The sequence below is a fragment of the Bufo gargarizans genome, chromosome 9 (assembly GCF_014858855.1).
Source record: "Bufo gargarizans isolate SCDJY-AF-19 chromosome 9, ASM1485885v1, whole genome shotgun sequence".
NCBI lineage: Eukaryota > Metazoa > Chordata > Amphibia > Anura > Bufonidae > Bufo > Bufo gargarizans.
The window spans coordinates 87,577,775-87,596,857 of NC_058088.1; the positions used below are offsets into that span (position 1 = coordinate 87,577,775).

Below are 19,083 nucleotides of genomic sequence, written 5' to 3' on the forward strand. Positions count from 1 at the left end.
AAATTGGTCCTAACAGGAATCTCTCAGATTTGGTCATACATGTTCCTTTATGGATATTATCGTATGTCAGGAATCTGTCTGGACAAACATTTTTGCAAGGGTCAACATCAGGTTCTTGTAGGGGTAGCAAGTGTTGTCAGCGTTTTAAAATTCCATTAATCTGGAACACCATGGTCCAAAGGTCCTACTAGTCCAGCATTGTCTTGAACATAATCCCAAACTTAATTTTTTTCTGAAGTCTCCAGATGTTTTTGAATCCAAATATAGAAATAAAGGATCTAAAGCAGTGTAGAGTCAGACCATGCCCCCAGAAGCCATATGTCCTTGCATTTTCAGTAGTTGGTTAAAGGCATCTGGTGGTATACAACATCTTGCTATTTTCACATCACAGTAGTCCCTTAGATTTTACACTAAGAAATGTTTCTAGCCATTGCCATGGACAATTCTCATTACAAAATCACGGATAACAGTAATATTGCTTGTATATTGCAGCAAAGTGGCCAAATTATCATACATGGCTACATGTTAACAACCCCCGAGCCAGTTATACCATCAGTTTCCTAAGAGATTAAAGAAAACAAATGTTTCAAAATCCTACCGGTTCTTATAGTGTGTTGAAATGTCCTGCACAAGAAATACTGTATGACCTTGCAATATTTTTGGACAAACATATCTACAAGACTTTACTGGCTTAATACATTGCAATTAAGCTACCCACACACTTAAGGTGGACAAAATGGACAACTTTGGTCACTGGTCTTTTAGCCAAGGGCCCAATATACTTGGTTGAAACTACATATGTAAGGCTTGATCAGCAAATTTGGTTGATCATTTGCCTCTTTTTTCAAGTTTTTAAGTGTTTGATCTGCCAGGTAGAGTGGTTGTCCAGTGGGACAACAATATTTGATAAGGGGTCAAAGTGGGTTAAAAAAAAATAATTAAAGAATCAATTCCCCGACCACTCCATTTCAACAGTTACTGGGTCCCTGCTGGTCTCTACTTTTGTTCCAATCTCAATACACTGGAAATGGCCACTCATTAGCTAAGGTGGGTCAACGTTATAGCCAGTGACCGGCTGAGAGGGCATTTCCTGTGTGTCAAGATGTGACCAGGAAGTAGAGACCAGTAGGGACAGCAGCAGAACAGGAGTGGCATCTGAGTATTGATTATTTTTAACCCACTCTTAGCCCTTTCCAAAAAATGTTACCTTAGTGGACATCCCCTTTATGTCTGGCATGTTGCTGCCAGGATGGTTCATACAAACAATCCAACTGATGAGTCATTGACTTTTGGCTGATCAACTTCTTATGTCTATGCCAGTGTTAAAGAAAATGAAATATCCTGTTTGACACTCACATCATCCTCTAACAGACAGTTTAGTCTGCTTGTTAAAAGGTGCCCAATGACAACTCCTCTGAACAGATTTCTGAGGCCAAACCCTTTTTAGATATCTTTGCTCCTGCACCTCGTGGACACCAGTATAGACATGATTGTCTGCAAAGCTTCATTACCAAACATTGAAGCATGAGTTATGTTTTACAGGTCACCTCATTGCCAACAAAGGTAAGATGTTTTGAAAAAGAGGGTAAAATCAGTTAATGTAGGTAAATTGCAATACCAGACATCGTCCAATAGACCCACCAGTGGGCCCAGGCTCTTATACAACAGTGGGCCCTAAAGATGCGGGTGACTAGGATCTAATTTTTGAATCAAAATCTATTAGACTTTATTTATGATATGGGGTTGGGCCACAAGAATAATTTCCACTGGTGGGCCCAAGGAGCCACAGTCCGACACTGAGACCAGACACAGCTGAATTACAAGACGAGCGCTGTTTCTGGGGTGAAAAAGCAGACCCTATTCTTTCATCCTGGACAACCCCTTTAAGAAAAAAGACTTCTGCTCTTTCACAGCTTTTTAATGTCCATGTATGATGGAAAAGAATACCAATTAATGGAAAATCAATGATTTATGTATTCTATAAAAGTGACATGTTTCACTAACAGTGCGTAGGAGGCCACGGCGCATTCCAGAATGCAGAGTTCTGTGCAAATTCCAGCAATAAATTCTAAAACGTTCAGATACATTTTCAACATTCCACACCATAATGAAGCTGACGGTGACCAACTGGATATTGTCGGCAGTCTCCAGTACAAGAATCTTGCTAAAACAGTTCCATCAGTGGTCAGGAGACAGCAGGACGACCACGGTGGACTCTGAACACTGCGTGCTGGAATGTAACCCAGTGCTATTATTATAGTGCAAGATATGAATCGCTGGACATCTGTCTATGAAATCAAGCAGAGAAAGAGCGAGCCTGGTGACAACGGGCAAGCCAAGAAGAAACAAGTTTAACGTTACATAATGTCATGTACTGTCAAAAGACAATATAAGTGAAGCAGCACAAAAGGTTTAGTGGTATTAAAGTGGTTGTTGGAGAATCGAAAAAAAATGGCTGATTTTTTTCCCCCGAGAAACTGTGCCACCCTTGTTCATAGGCTGCATCATGTATTGCATCCCAGTTTAATTCACTTTGAGCTGCACTACCTGCCACATCCCATGGCCAAGAGTGGCACTGTTTCTAAAAAAAAAAAAAAAAAAAAACACAGCAGCCAATGCTTTCCTTATCTCTAATCTCACATAACTCCTTTAACACTGAAATTTAAGATATTAAGGTCACAGCACTGACATTCCCAAGCCTCAGGCGTTGAATATTCATAAATGTTATCAGAATTTTACCAGAGTACGGCTAGAAAGCCTCTGTGTCCCACATTTAAAGGTCCTATGGTACATCTGCGCTATGAATTCTCAAGACAATATCCAAAGCCCTTAAGTTTAGAACTTATTTCGACCACAGTGATCTCATAACTGAGTTTACTTTACTATTTAACAAAATGTACAGACATAAATGCCTGGGGGGGTGTCATTAGCATTTCTGACTGTCATTGTCTTCTGCACTACAAATAGCTATTAGCCAAACCTAAACTGGAGATTCTTCTAATAGGAGTGACGCGCAGAACACCCTAAACAAGTTCTGCAGAAAAGTATAGCCGGCTCGCCTATATTGTGCAATGGGCAAGTCTCATAATCTCTGAAAGAAAAGAAAGATGACAGAATCTACAAACTGTCACCTTAAAATAGGTCTCTAAAACCCTGACGGCTCAGATGTCCAGCCCTTCAAATCAGTAACAGGTCTGCAGGATACACATAGGCTCAGGGTACTTTAGCTTTAAAAAAAGACCCTAAAGAAAACTTGGACATGAGATAAATGGACCAAGCATGACTATGTGGGATGTAGAATTTAACATGAATTTCTACATATATTTTTTTAGGGGTCCGAGGATGCCACTAGAGGGAGAAAGAGGACAGATCTGTACTAATTCCATTAAAATTATTGTAAAGGTATGTTGTCAGTAGTTTCACTACTAGCAGCACAAAATCCCGCCAAGTCTCCACACACAGGACGGCTCCCCCCCGAATACTCCCCAGCTAGCACTGCTCGAGTGACGGGTCTCTCCCTGTACACATACCCACTAGACAGGGAGATGCCAGGGTGCAGCCATCCATCAGACACGTCTTCCTTCACCCAGCTAGTATTTTAGAGTTAAAAGCTGTTTGCAATGAGGGAGCCCGTTGGTATCTGAAAGGAGGATTTACACCCATAATGTAAAACTGGTTAAATATTAGTAAATCAAAGGTTAAAACAGTAGCAAAGTGTAGCAATTATGTTTTGTATTGGTTGTGTTTTTTATTTTTTCCTCAAAAGATATTGGCATTCTTGTACTTTTCTATTTTGTCACGGCAGTCGTTTTTTTAAAAAGTGACAACAGGAAGTGGAACAGTGTTGGTTGTCCGCTTTGACCCAATGTAGGTGACAGCAAATGATCATTTTCTTAGTGTTATCAAGCAATAACACAGTAACAATTCGCTGAGAAGCTAATTCAAAGGTGACAACCAATATGGCGGCACTTACTGTTGTTTTTTTTTTTTTTTTGCAAAAATAACTTCCACAACAAAACAGAAAAATACCACATAATTACCAAACTCTAGCCATATCTAAAAAATATATCCAGTGGTAAGTTCCCTTTAATGGACTGAGGCAATTGGCTGGTCGTCCACAGAGATGTAGCTGCATTTACATGTGGCAATCATCTCCGCTGTATGGGGACGGGGAATCACTGCAGCAATCACTTGTCCCCATTGTTTTTGGGCAGCAGATCCATATTTATACAGGACTATCTGCTTCCCAGAAATGATGGTTTTAGGTGCTACCTGAAAGACATGGTCACTCCATGAACAAGCGTCTTCCTGTTCTTCAGGTGATCTCTGGCACCTTTACATGAGCCAGTTATCTGGAATGAGTGTTTTGTACAAATGCTCATCCCCAATAATTAACCCAAGGATCTGTCCATGTAAAAAGACCATCAGCTGCCTGAACAAAGACTGGCATACATACCCTGGACCACTTTTCTGATGTATTTTAGACACTTTTTGCTTCCCACTCAACAAGGGGCATTGCCAAAATTGCACCAACATTTTGGTGCAAACTTTTGCCACTAAGCAAGCCAAGCCAACCAACAGGTGGTGTAAGGAGAGACCAAAGTCTAAAGATGCACCAGATTTATCATACAGCAACATCTGCTTTGATAAATCTGGCACATCTTTAGAAGTTTACATGGTCTAAATATTAGGATTAGTAAATCGGCCCCAGTGAGCGAGGGGTTAAGGCTTCATATTAGGGAAGCTATCACAGAATTATTGATTTGTTTCAATTTTACAGTCAACTATGTAATACATTTAAGTAAGATACATGAAAAGTTTCTAAGAGTAGCTCTTTCTAGGCGTTGTAGAATTGTCTGAAGGCTACATTCACACGACCATATGTATTTTCTGGTTCGCACAATGCAGATCCACAAAAAATACGGATCACGTCCGCGTGACATCTGTGCTGCATCCATTTTTTTTTCCGGATCCATTGTAGCAATGCCTATACTTGTCCGCAAAACAGACAAGAATAGGACATGCTCTATATTTTTGGCGGGGCTACGGAATAGACATACGGATGCGGACAGCGCATATTTTGTGGACCCTTAGAAATGAATGGGTCCTCATCGAATCTGCAAAACAAATTTTTTGAAAAATGGAACGGTCACGTAAACAAAATATGTTCGTATGAATGTAGCCTAATCCATGTGCCTCAACTTCTTTGTAGAAATGCCTATTCTTGTTCCCAGGACGGACAAGAATAGGACATGTTCTATAATTGGTGGAACGGCCGCATGGATGCCGACAGCACACAGATGACGTCCAAGCGCTGTCCGCATTTTTCTTTAGAATTGAACGGATCCGCGTGCGATCAGCAAAAAATGCAGATGGGATGCAGACCGAAAATACGGTCGTGTGCATGAGGTTTAATTGTGTGCCACTCTTTTTGACTTCTGTTCCCCTCTTTCCTATATAAAGAATGGGGTGGAAAGCACATAAAATGTACCCCAGAGCACAGCTATACTGACACTTGTGTTTGACAGTTACCAGCTGTTGGTCTAACCTATCTTTCCTTACCTAGTTTTACAGAAAGGGTCTGAAATGATTCTTTAAGAAACTTTTCTGTTCAAAAATTGGTATCATGTCAGTAGCTTACCCATTTGGTATGGTATGAGTAGAGGCGGCCACTCCATATCTCAGATTAGGATACTGGTAAATACTCTTCTAATACTGTATTACGTGGACTAGAAGGGGCATTATACTTGTAGATATAGAACGTCAGATCTGGACATACTTTCATGAACTTATACGGGGATGACACCTGCATGAGTACAGCAGGTGTCGCGTCTGCCAGATGGTAATGCCAACACCAGACTGTTACTATAGAATAATACAGGCAATATGGCTATAGTAAGGACACAATGTAGCATTCAGTGATGTGTTCCTTTTAAAGCAGATTACAGACAGACAGGGCATTATCCATAGGGATACTTAGTGCCACATATTCTAAAGCACAGGGTGAGTGTCACTCAGGCTCTGTTCACACTTCTTCTGATGCTTAGATGGGTAGGATACTAAACTCTGGTGCACTATGACGTCCCATAGAAATAATGGAACCAGCGAGAGACCTATTATCAGAAAGAAGAATTCCTCAAGGTCCATTAAAGGACAGATCTATCATAGTTTCATGATAATGACACTAGACTGAACAGAGTCTAAAGGTGTCCATAGACTAGCAATGACTATTAGACAAATGCTTGTTTGGTCGACTCCCCCATACACATATACGCTCGGCTCAGCCGAGTATGCCTTGGGCTACAAAATAATTGGGTGTTGAAATTCAGCACGCCTGATCCTTCTCTTCCCCAACATTATCTGCCAGGGGGAGGTGGGAGCCCCCCATACACGCCAGTGGCACTGAAAACTGAGGGTTCAGCTGACAATAGTTTGATGAGTATAGGGGCCTTATGAAGGACAGGATTATCTTTTGTGACTATGATTGTCTCAGCTACAGGACTGAAACAGTTAATGCCATTTAGATATATTCCTAGGAAAACTATATAAAACCCACTGGAATTGTAACTGTGATGTATACGGCCGATTTGTAGTTGATAAAGTAGAAAAGTATTGGAAAACCTATATAAATACGTTGCACTCATTGAAGTCCCTCCCTAGTATTTCTAACCCATTGGCCTGTAGATGGCGTAAGCTTAGACCGGCTGTCCACACCTGCACCAGATGTATACCAGAGGCTTGGGCTGAATGATAAATGTGGTGCAGGGATAGACTTTTTTTTATGACTTTATACCAACTATTGGTTGGCTTACATTGAGACTGATATTCACGTGAGAATTGTGGGGCAAGTTTGTCACAAAGTGGCACATCTTAGGCTCCACCCTTTTCCGGGATGCTCCACTCCCTTTCTGCTAAGCTCCACCCACTTGTCAAACATATTGGGGGAAATGTAGAAGTCCTGATTGTGCACCTTTCCAAGCAAATTTTTGGCACAGACATGTTAGCAAATCTGGGCCATTGAATTGAAAAAAAAGGGTCACAGGGGCTTCGTATGTATGCCGTTTGACTACAATACTATGGGTGAGATTTATCAAAACTGGCTTAGTTTCCCATAGCAACCAACCCGATTCCAACGAAGCTCTGAAAAATGAAAAGTGGAATCTGGTTGTTATAGGCAACTAAGGCTATTTTCCTTTACACCAGTTTTGATAAATCACCTATATATTTCTATGTGCTTACACCATAACTGACCTAAATATATCTATAAATCTGCCCGATTGTCCCTCCTGCATTGTTTCTCCTGATGAAGAAGCTACAGATACATATAGTGGAAACTCTGGGTTTTCAAAGAAGTTTAAGGTCAATAGCCCTTTTTTTTGTATGCTTAGAAAGTAGGCAACTTCTGTTTTAACACATTGGAGAATACCGTGCTTATTTGACAGTCCACTGGAATGAATACATTATTATTAATAATGTTAATAATAGTAATAATTTATACAAGGTGCCAAGGCCTCGCCTATACATGCATATGTATACTCATGACCAGCGTTCTTCACTTTACCAGACACTGCTAAGGCTTATCACAGTTGTCACCTTCAGAAATACAACCCGCACATGGTGGGTTTCAGTGCTATGGCTAAAGACAGTGGTGCCATTTTCAGCCCCTAAATTAGACACAAGAACATAAAAATAGATTACAATAATAAAAAATCGAGTGCAGTGCATAAACTACAGTGCCGCTAATAGAAACATAGAAAAATGTCGGAATCCATTGCACCTATTCTAAAACCAAGAGGTCTCATGTGCACTATAAAAACCGAGAGAAGGAGACAACTCCCTGTGATGGGAGCTTCATCCTTTCACTCAGGAGGAAGAGCATCATTTCATGATATGGTGGATTTCATATGGCTTTGCAAAATGGAGTGGTGACGCGTATACTTCTGATACATTTCATCCTTCGTACTGTGAGGTGCTCAGTATAAATGCTGCTACCTGTAGTACACCATCATGTATACGATCAAGCCCTGGATGTGAGTGGGAACCTCTCTCCACATTGGTTCTTCAGGGAAATAAATATAGTTTGTCCCTTGACTTTCCTGTTTTCCCTTGCAGCTTGAAGCACAAGTGATAAAAAAAAAGTCCATTTAGCTGCTATATAAAATGGATTAATTTAGTGCAAAAAATAAAAAACGACCATGAACGTGGCTTTACACTTTAGACTGTCTCTCATCAGACCACTCCTGCTTAGTGTTCTGCAGAGCTTGAGTCTTCTTCTCGTCCACTTGTACGTAGTCCACTCTCTGCTCTTCCGACAGGAAAGGTTTCTGTGGTCAACAAGAAAAATGGTTACAGCAGATACTAATCTTACAGCTCGAGCAAGCTACAGATGGAGCAGAGCTGAACTTGTCCCACTGAGAAATCATATGTTATCTGCAGGTAAACCTACTGCATTATTATCCGTCAGTTATGGCAGTTCACAAATTCATGGCTATATCTGTGCTGCAATCCCTTCCTTCCCGGAATTGATGTGGTCCTGAATATCACAGTCAATGGCTGCATACTCTCCCTGGTCAATCAAGTGCATTGCCTTAGGGTAGGGCTGAAATGATTACTCAATTGAATTGAGTAATGCGACACCAAAACAATTCTCGATGCTAACTTTTTGCATCGAAGATTCGTTTGTGTCACGTGACCACGGGGCAGGAGTGAAGCGCTTGCTATTAGTCCCGCTCTGTGGCCTCCGGACACTCCACAGCACATCCTTGGTCCCACGCTGCACTGACCTCCTGACGTACGCACGCCGTGACCTGACGCGCTGTGTGATGTCAGATGCAAAGCAGCGCGGAACTATGGAGTGCCGGCGGCACCCCTGCTGGAAAGGTAAGTTGGTGCGACTAAGGCCGGGCGCCCGGAGTGCACAGTGTCATAGCAACCAATGACGCTGTGCACTCCGGGTGTCAGGAGGAGCGGGGGGGGGGGGGGGGAAATGATTTCACAAGGGGGGAGAGCTGCTGGCACAAGGAGGGAAGAGCTGCTGGCACAAGGAGGAAAGAGCTGCTGGCACAAGGAGGGAAGATAGCTGCTGGCACAAGGACGGGAGATAGCTGCTGGCACAAGGAGGGAGATAGCTGCTGGCACAAGGAGGGGAGATAGCTGCTGGCACAAGGAGGGGGGAGCTGCTGGCACAAGGGGGGGGAGAGCTGCTGGCACAAGGGGGGGGAGAGATGCTGGCACAGGGGGGGAGAGATGCTGGCACAGGGGGGGAGAGATGCTGGCACAGGGGGTGGAGATCTGCTGGCACAAGGGTTGGAGATCTGCTGGCACAAGGGTTGGAGATCTGCTGGCACAAGGGTTGGAGATCTGCTGGCACAAGGGGTGGCACCCCTGCTGGAAAGGTGAGTTGGTGCGACTAAGGCCGGGCGCCCGGAGTGGAGGAGCGGGGGGGGGGGATGATTTCACAAGGGGGGAGAGCTGCTGACACAAGGGGTAGAGCTGCTGGCACAAGGGGGGGAGAGAGCTGCTGGCACAAGGGGGGGAGATCTGCTGGCACAAGGGGTGGAGATCTGCTGGCACAAGGGGTGGAGATCTGCTGGCACAAGGGGTGGAGATCTGCTGGCACAAGGGGTGGAGATCTGCTGGCACAAGGGGGGAAGAGAGAGTTTATGGCTCTAGGGTGGGGGAGAGCTGATGGCTCTGGTGTGGGGGGAGAGCTGATGGCACTGGGGTGGGGGAGAGCTGAAGGCACTGGGGTGGGGGAGAGCTGAAGGCACTGGGGGGAACGGAGCTGATGACACTGGGGGGAACTGAAGCACTTGGGCTGATCACACAAGGAAGAACGAAGGGTGTTGGGAACTGATTCTTTTTGTAAAGGAAAACAGTCTATTAATTCATTTTTTCTTATTAGAATACTCGATTAAGCGTAAAAAACAATCGATAGAATACTCGATTACTAAAATAATAGTTTACTGCAGCCCTACCTTGGGGTAACCTTTTATTCTACTCTGTCCTTCAACCCACACATGCAAGCCATTTCCACCTCCAACTGAAAAATATCTCTCAAATCCACATGTTCCTCAACCAGGAGTCTTCAAAAATACTTGTACATGCCCTCATCATCTCCCACCTAGACTACTGTAATATCCTCCTATGTAGCCTCTCATCTAGCAGTTCCGCACCCCTCCAATATAACTTCAACTCTGCCGGCCGACTAATCCATCTCTTCTCTCTGTCATTCCCTTCACTAGGTCCCCATTGCCCAGAGAATAAAGTACAAAACACTAACTATGACATAACAGGCCATCCACAACCTGTCCCCTCCATACATCTGTGACCTGTTCTCCTGGCACTTTCCCACAGGCAATCATCAATCCTCACCTCCTTTTCTCCGAATTTTCTGCCCACAATCACCTCAAAGATTTCTCCCATGCATCCCCCATACTCTGGAACTCTCTACTACAACATATCAGAAGCTCACCTACCGTGGAAACCTTCAAAAGAAACCTGAAAACCCATCTCTTCAGACATGCCTACAACCTACAGTATTGCTGCTGTCTCTATACCACTGTATGACCAGCTTTACCCTCGCCTACTGTATGCTTCCTCCATATCTTGTAGATTGTTAGCCCTGGCGGGCAGGGATCCTCTATCCTTCTGTACCTGCTTGTTACTCATCTTGTTCAAGCTTATTGCAATTTTTTTATATTATGTATGTGCACTCCTTTTCATATGTACAGCGCCATGAAATAAATGGCGCTTTAATAATAAATAATATTAATAATAAAGTGATATCCTAGCAATCAGCCATCATTTTATGCAGGCAGAGAATTTTTTTTCACCAGATTAGGCAAAAAACTTTTGAGAGCAAATTTTGGGGGTTTACTCTGTCTATAATAAGAATCTCCTTTAGACACAAGTCTACTGCACCTACTGAAGAACTGTAGCTTGGTTGGATCATCATAGCACTAGCAGACAGGATCTAACCATGCAGGCACATTACCGCATCATGTCCAGGTTTTGTTGTGAGATACATGATACTGGTTCCTAATGATCAGCCTGGGAGGTTATGTGAGCTCTGCGCTGCGATTGGCCAGCGCTACAGAAGAACAAGGGCAGACTCCGCCTACCATAACTTAGTGACTGAAATCTCCACCTACTATAACTTTGTGACCGGAGATACCGGAGGGCATAGCGGGAGAACGGAGCTGCGCCCGGGGATAATAGTAAGGGCAGTGAAATCCCCGGGCGCCGCTCTATATGTCTGTATAGTTCACAGTGTCATAATCGGTGAAAGGTCCTCTTTAAGGGGACCCAAAGGCATTTTTCACACATGAGATTCTAGCATATGGTAGGTAGGGGCCTTGTTGTAGATTTTGCTTTGGGGCCTAGGAGTCTTAAAGGGAACGTGTAACCTAGCATTATTTCTGCCAGTTAAAAGCAGATAGCAACACACACACACACACATTTGTTCTAATCTCATTTTATTTTCTGATTGTAGATTTTGTTTTTGTTTTTTTCCTGCACATGATTATGGGGGCTGCCATCTTGCCTAAGCTGTTGTTAACAGCATTTAGAGATATGCGTTACAGCAGCCACATGGGCCATAGACACAATCACAATGGACAGGAAGGGACCTCACTGACTTCTATGGGAGACTTTTCTAGACATGCTGTGTCAGGAGGGAGTAGATAAGCTGTGATATCACCTACTGTGAATGTTGGGTAATGTGTTATCTATCTATGTAATTATCTCTTTAGCTATATGAGGTGTAGTATATCTAGGTGTAGGATATCTGTCAGTTGAATCCTGCCTGTAATGATGAGATGACTGCTTTCTAAGGGCTCTTTCACATCTGCGTTCTTTTCTTCCGGCATAGAGTTCCGTCGTCGGGGCTCTATGCCGGAAGAATCCTGATCAGTTTTATCCTAATGCATTCTGAATGGAGTGAAATCCGTTCAGGATGCATCAGGATGTCTTCAGTTCCAGAACGGAACGTTTTTTGGCTGGAGAAAATACCGCAGCATGCTGCGCTTTCTGCTCCGGCCAAAAATCCTGAAGACTTGCTGCAAGGCCGGATCCGGAATTAATGCCCATTAAAAAGGCATTGATCCGGATCCGGCCTTAAGCTAAACGTCGTTTCAGCGCATTGTCGGATCCGACGTTTAGCTTTTTCGGGGAGCAGTATACTTACCGTCCGTGCGGCTCCCAGGGCGCTCCAGAGGGACGTCAGGGCGTCCCAGGCGAATGGATGACGTGATCGCATGGCACGTCATCCATGCGCTCTGATGTGGGGCGCTCTGACGTCATTCTGGAGCGCCCCGGGAGCCGCACGGACTGTAAGCATGCCGCTCCCCCGCTCCTACTATGGCAACCAGGACTTTAATAGCGTCCTGGCTGCCATAGTAACACTGAAAGCATTTTGAAGACGGATCCGTCTTCAAATGCTTTCAGTACACTTGCGTTTTTCCGGATCCGGCATGTAATTCCGGGATGTGGAGTACACGCCGGATCCGGACAACGCAAGTGTGAAAGAGGCCTAATAGTGGAGCAGTAGGTCATTCTCTGATGACACATCCCCTTTAAAGGGGTTTTCCGGGAAATGTAAGTGCAGGAATGAATAATTATGGCATATCAGAGGCAATAAATCCATGCTAAACTTACAACAGGTCCAGATTCTATAGATCCCTTACCTTTTGTACAGGAGATGGTGATGCAGAATTAAAGTCTAATGCCAGATAATCAAGGCTGAACTTCCTAGGCCATGGGAAACTGCCACTGCCGGGGGATACCCCTTGTCTCTGCTCCTATAGAAGAAAATGGAAACAGGATTTAAAGAGCTGTCCTGTTTAGAAAACCCATTTTTAAATACCCGAGCACCTGTCATCGTGATAGGCAGAACAATCCGCAGGCAGCATGCTGTAGAGCAGATATAATTGAAGGAATATTGTTCATGTGAAAAGATTCAGGATAACTTATCTTTTATTCTTGGAAATGTCTACTTTTTGAGCTTAGTAGCCAAGTGGGCAGTCTTATCAGTGATTGACAGATACTCTGTATACACGTTTATGCCTCATTCACGCGTCAGTGTTCGATCAGTGTTTTCCATCAGTGATTTTGAGCCAAAACCAGGTGCGTCTCTAAACACAGAACAGGTGCAGATCTTTCCGTTTGGCTCACAATCACTGACGGAATTTACTGATCAAACACTGACGTGAGAATTCTGCTTGACAGCCGGTTCAGACCTGAGCGTACTCACCTGAGCGCTGTGTATGTGCGATTCTCCGGCGTCTCACATACGCGGCTCCGGTAGTATGCGAACGCCCATTGTCGCGCGTTCCCGGAAGTCTATGTACGGGAACGCGCGACAAGACGCCCCAAAGAAGCTCCTGTACTTCTTGGGGCGTCGGGCGTTTTACAGCGCGATCGTACGCGCTGTAAAACGCTCAGGTATGAACCCAGCCTTAGGCCTCATGCACACGACCGTTGCGTGCACCCGTGGCCGTTGTGCCGTTTTCCGTTTTTTTTTCTGCGGCTCCATTGACTTTCAATGGGGCCGTAGAAAACTCGGCTTGTGCACCGTTTTTACACCGCGCCCGTGACCCGTGTTTCGAGGCCGTGAAAAAAATATAACCTGTCCTATTTTTTTCACGGCCAACGGTTCACGGGCCCATTCAAGTCAATGGGTCCGTGAAAATCACGGATGCACACAAGATTGTCATCCGTGTCCGTGATCCGTGTCCGTTTTTTCCTATCATTTCAATGGCAAACTTGACTTAGATTTTTTTTTCATCTTTCATGTCCGTGGATCCTCCAAAAATCACGGCAGACCCACGGAAGAAAAAACGGGCACGGATCACGGTACAACGGAACCACGTTTTGCGGGACGTTAAAAAATACGTTCGTGTGCATGAGGCCTTATACAGGGAAGGATGTCAATCACTGACAAGACTGGCTTGGCTTCTAAGCTCAGGAAGCTATCCTGATTTTACCCTTAGCTCCTTCTCTCTATAACAAGCTATACAAATTTCCATGAATCCAATTAACCTAGACATATTTAATAGTGATAGGAAACTAGAGTTCACATATGTATCACAGAAACGGCTTATTATTTTTAATAAAGAACTATTGAAAAAATGTTGTTGTTTTTTAGCCCAAAATTAGCTAAATGCACCCATAAAAATGCCCCTGAAGGTGTACATAGCCTTTGAAGAGAACCTGGCAGTAAAATGTAGGGCACTACACCACCAGCATGTCATTATACTGCTGAGGTTTAGCATTCTAAGCGTGCTGCCATCAAAACTGTTCCTTATAGCATTGTGTCTGAAAATGTATAATAAGCAGGCACGTATGTAAAATCCTAGAGAAGAGTCCAGCGGCATCCAGCATATGAGCAGTACCAGTACACCTTACTTCACGGCACATGAGCCGGATACCGCTGGACCTTTTACACTGGGTTCAGACCTGAGCATTCTGAAAGGAGCGCTCTGTGTGCGCGATTGTACCGGCGTTTGCAATCGCGCATACAGAGACAAGCAAACGCCCATTGTCGCGCGTTCCCGAAAGTCTATGTACGGGAACGCGCGACGAGACGCCCCAAAGAAGCTCATGTACTTCTTGGGGCGTCGGGCGTTTTACAGCGCGATCGTACGCGCTGTAAAACGCCCAGGTGAGAACCATGCCGATAGGGAAGCATTGGTTTCTCCTTGTTGAGCGTTTTACAGCGCGTAGGAACGCGCTGTTAAATGCTCAGCTGTGAACCCAGCCTGAGGGTAATTTACATACATTTGCTTCTTTTTAGACACAATGCTAAAATCTGAGAGGAGCATGTTCAGAACGCTAAAAAGCCCAGCAGTATGAGTGCCCGGGACTGGTGGTAAGGATGGATAAAGACACGTTCCCTGCACATTGCTACTGAAGAGGTTTGCGCTATATAAGTTACTTGTAAGAGTGCTGGGCACTGGCATAGGGTCTCCAGAGATGTGATGTTACTTTTATTATACCGCACTTTTCATGACAGTATATTGATAGCTCCATTTACTTTGTAATAAAAGCTTTGCTTAACTGTGATCTGTAAGAATTAGCGCTAACACAAGATTCATCTACATGAAGCAGGGAAAATGGATATCAGTGTACTAATGCTTTTTCTGACATAACATACTATTTTGAGAGCTAAGCTGTAATTATGGCAGACAGATGGATGGTGAATACTTAAAGCAGCAGGATTTTTAATTATGCTATTACAGGAAAAAAATTAAATCTTTTATTTCTATGGTATGCATATTCAATAAAAATCTAATGTACATGCAGATGGCCATGAACCATGTGATATATGAGAAGTTTAGTGAAAGCGTCACATTTGGTAAAGTGCTGTCATAAGGCCGTACTAGCCACATGCCAAACGCTGCGCTTACTGCTATTAAAATGTATTGCATTTCTCATTTCAGGGAGCGCAAATCTGCAAATATACAGCAAGTCCCTAATCTAGACATGACATGGGGTGACAAGTAGGAAACTTTCACAGCAGTAAAGCCACAGGCAAATTTAATCACCCTGTGTGTATGATAAAAATGTTTGTGTTATTCCTCTGCTATGATATTATTATGTGTATTATCTCTGTATTGTTGTATATTTGTGTGCAATCCTCACATCATTGTGCTCATAATCCCTGTCATCTATGAATATGTGTATTATTGGTGTTCTTGGACTACGACACTGCTGTGCACATTATTCCAGTTCTAGGACATCATCATCAAGTACTGTGACATCACTGTGCCCATTATTCCAGTTCTGTGACATCACTGTGCCATTATTTCACTACTTTGACATCACTGTGCACATTAATCTACTAATGTGACATCACTGTGCACATTAATCTACTACTGTGACATCACTGTGCACACCATTTCACTACTGTGACATCACTGCACATTATTTCACTACTGTGACATCACTGCACACTATTTCACTACAGTGACATCACTGCACACTATTTCACTACTGTGACATCACTGCACATTATTTCACTACTGTGACATCACTGCACACTATTTCACTACTGTGACATCACTGCACACTATTTCACTACTGTGACATCACTGCACACTATTTCACTACTGTGACATCACTGCACATTATTTCACTACTGTGACATCACTGCACATTATTTCACTACTGTGACATCACTGCACACTATTTTACTACTGTGACATCACTGCACACTATTTACTACTGTGACATCACTGCACACTATTTCACTACTAGTGACATCACTGCACATTATTTCACTACCGTGACATCACAGCACACTATTTTACTACTGTGACATCACTGCACACTATTTCACTACAGTGACATCACTGCACACTATTTCACTACTGTGACATCACTGCACACTATTTTACTACTGTGACATCACTGCACACTATTTTACTACTGTGACATCACTGCACACTATTTTACTACTGTGACATCACTGCACACTATTTCACTACTGTGACATCACTTGCACAGCACACTATTTCACTACTGTGACATCACTGCACACTATATTTCACTACTGTGACATCACTGCACACTATTTTACTACTGTGACATCACTGCACACTATTTCACTACTGTGACATCACTGCACATTATTTCACTACTGTGACATCACTGCACACTATTTTACTACTGTGACATCACTGCACACTATTTTACTACTGTGACATCACTGCACACTATTTCACTACTGTGACATCACTGCACACTATTCACTACTGTGAATCACTACTGCACACTATTTCACTACTGTGACATCACTGCACACTATTTTACTACTGTGACATCACTGCACACTATTTTACTACTGTGACATCACTGCACATATTTCTACTACTGTGACATCATGCACACTATTTCACTACTGTGACATCACTGCACACTATTTTACTACTGTGACATCACTGCACACTATTTTACTACTGTGACATCATGCCACACTATTTTACTACTGTGAACTATCACTGCAACACTATTTTACTAACTGTGACATCACTGCACACTATTTTACTACTGTGACATCACTGCACACTATTTTACTACTGTGACATCACTGCACACTATTTCACTACTGTGATCTACTGTGACATCACAGCACACTATTTTACTACTGTGACATCACTGCACACTATTTCACTACTGTGACATCACTGCACACTATTTCACTACTGTGACATCACTGCACACTATTTACTACTGTGACATCACTGCACACTATTTTACTACTGTGACATCACTGCACACTATTTTACTACTGTGACATCACTGCACACTATTTCACTACTGTGACATCACTGCACACTATTTCACTACTGTGACATCACTGCACACTATTTCACTACTGTGACATCACTGCACACTATTTCACTACTGTGACATCACTGCACATTATTTACTACTGTGACATCACTGCACACTAATTTCACTACTGTGACATCACTGCACACTATTTTACTACTGTGACATCACTGCACACTATTTCACTACTGTGACATCACTGCACACTATTTTACTACTGTGACATCACTGCACACTATTTTACTACTGTGACATCACTGCACACTATTTTACTACTGTGACATCACTGCACACTATTTTACTACTGTGACATCACTGCACACTATTTTACTACTGTGACATCACTCCACATTATTTCACTATTGTGACATCACAATTCATATGTTGTAACTTTGTTGTATTTATTATACCTCTACTGTGCATTTTGTCATTATGGCGTGACAATATTTTAAGCATTATCTTTGTACTGTGACACCATGATGTACATTATCCCTGGACTGGCATATCACTTAAAATAATCATACGCTTTGCATGATTTGAACTTGGTGGACATGTGGGACCTTAGTATAAGGTTTGCATTGGGGCTCTTTGGTGACTTATTATACCCTGTCTGCTTAGATGGCTTGGATCTGATGTTGCAGCTCAGTCCCATTCACTGAATGAGCCTGAGTTGCAATACCAGGCACAGACCACTGACAAGAGTGGCACTATTTCTAATATATATATATATGGTTATTATATCCTGTATACAATGTCATTTCTGGAGTATCCACAGTAAAACAGTTATGGAAGACTGAGGCACATCACAAGAGCCAGTGCAAGACATTTACCATAGGAAGATAGCTCTCATCCTCTTCTCCTGAGACAGAACTGGCAAAGATATTTGCTGAGCCAATACAGTCACTTTCTGGGGAGATAAAGCTGGTCCGATTGCTAGGAAGAAAAACATGGAAGAGGTTAGACAAGCATGTTACAGATGCTCTGAACCGCGGCCAACTCCTGACATTGCACATATGTCCCATAAACATGGCTTTCTTTTGTTACTTTGGTAAGAATAACAGTATGAAAGGGAGGAGATCTCTGGCAAGTGGGGGTCAGTCTTCATCCAGATAGGCACATACATGGTAAACACTGCCCCAGCCATATGAAGAGTGTCCACCCCGTAGACTGTAGAGTACAGCAGACATGATATGTCTGTCCAGAATGTGCCGAGCAGCTGCGTCCTCATGTAATATTTATTTGCTTCTCATCCAAAGGCTGGGTCTGATTCATACCTTAGCCTATTTCTCTTTGTCATATTTGCTTTACGAGACACCGGGGGCTGTTGTACTGAGCCGATGGTTTTCCTGCCAATGTTTAGGTTTGCAGCTGTGCTGAAAACTGACGCACAGGATTGTATGATATGATGTCTACAGAGCACTAAAACCTGACAAATATTAGTGTTGCTCAGTAGAATGGGGGTAACAGGAGCCCCTTCTACCGGGATGTCACTAGGGTGGGTGCAGCCTTTATAGTACATGGTATGTTATTTTAATACTGCAAGGGTAACAGGAATTGTGCTACCACAAGATAAACTGCAGCCTCAATGACTAACAGGAAGCTTATTACATATATAAGATTAAGAAAATGTGAAGTCTGGCTCCTACATACGATTGTAATAATCCTGACAGGTGGGAATCTACTGTGCATCTCATCCTTTTTTGCCTTAAAGGGGTTATCCCATGAGTAATGTAAAAAATGAAAATCAGA

The 19,083-nt window shown here is 43.1% G+C and overlaps 1 protein-coding gene across 2 annotated transcripts in view; it reads right to left on the reverse strand.

Moving 5' to 3' along the window:
* Positions 1-5,032: 5,032 nt before the first annotated feature.
* GAB3 (GRB2 associated binding protein 3) overlaps positions 5,033-19,083 on the reverse strand; it is a 133,884-nt gene continuing 119,833 nt past the window's right edge. For both annotated transcript variants that reach the window (XM_044268523.1, XM_044268524.1), the window contains exons 8-10: positions 18,165-18,267; positions 12,687-12,800; positions 5,033-8,324 (exon numbers count right to left, since the gene is read on the reverse strand). In XM_044268523.1, the coding sequence (XP_044124458.1) occupies positions 8,208-8,324; positions 12,687-12,800; positions 18,165-18,267 (334 nt within the window). In that variant the 3' untranslated portion in view covers positions 5,033-8,207. The remainder of the gene's footprint in view (positions 8,325-12,686; positions 12,801-18,164; positions 18,268-19,083) is intronic.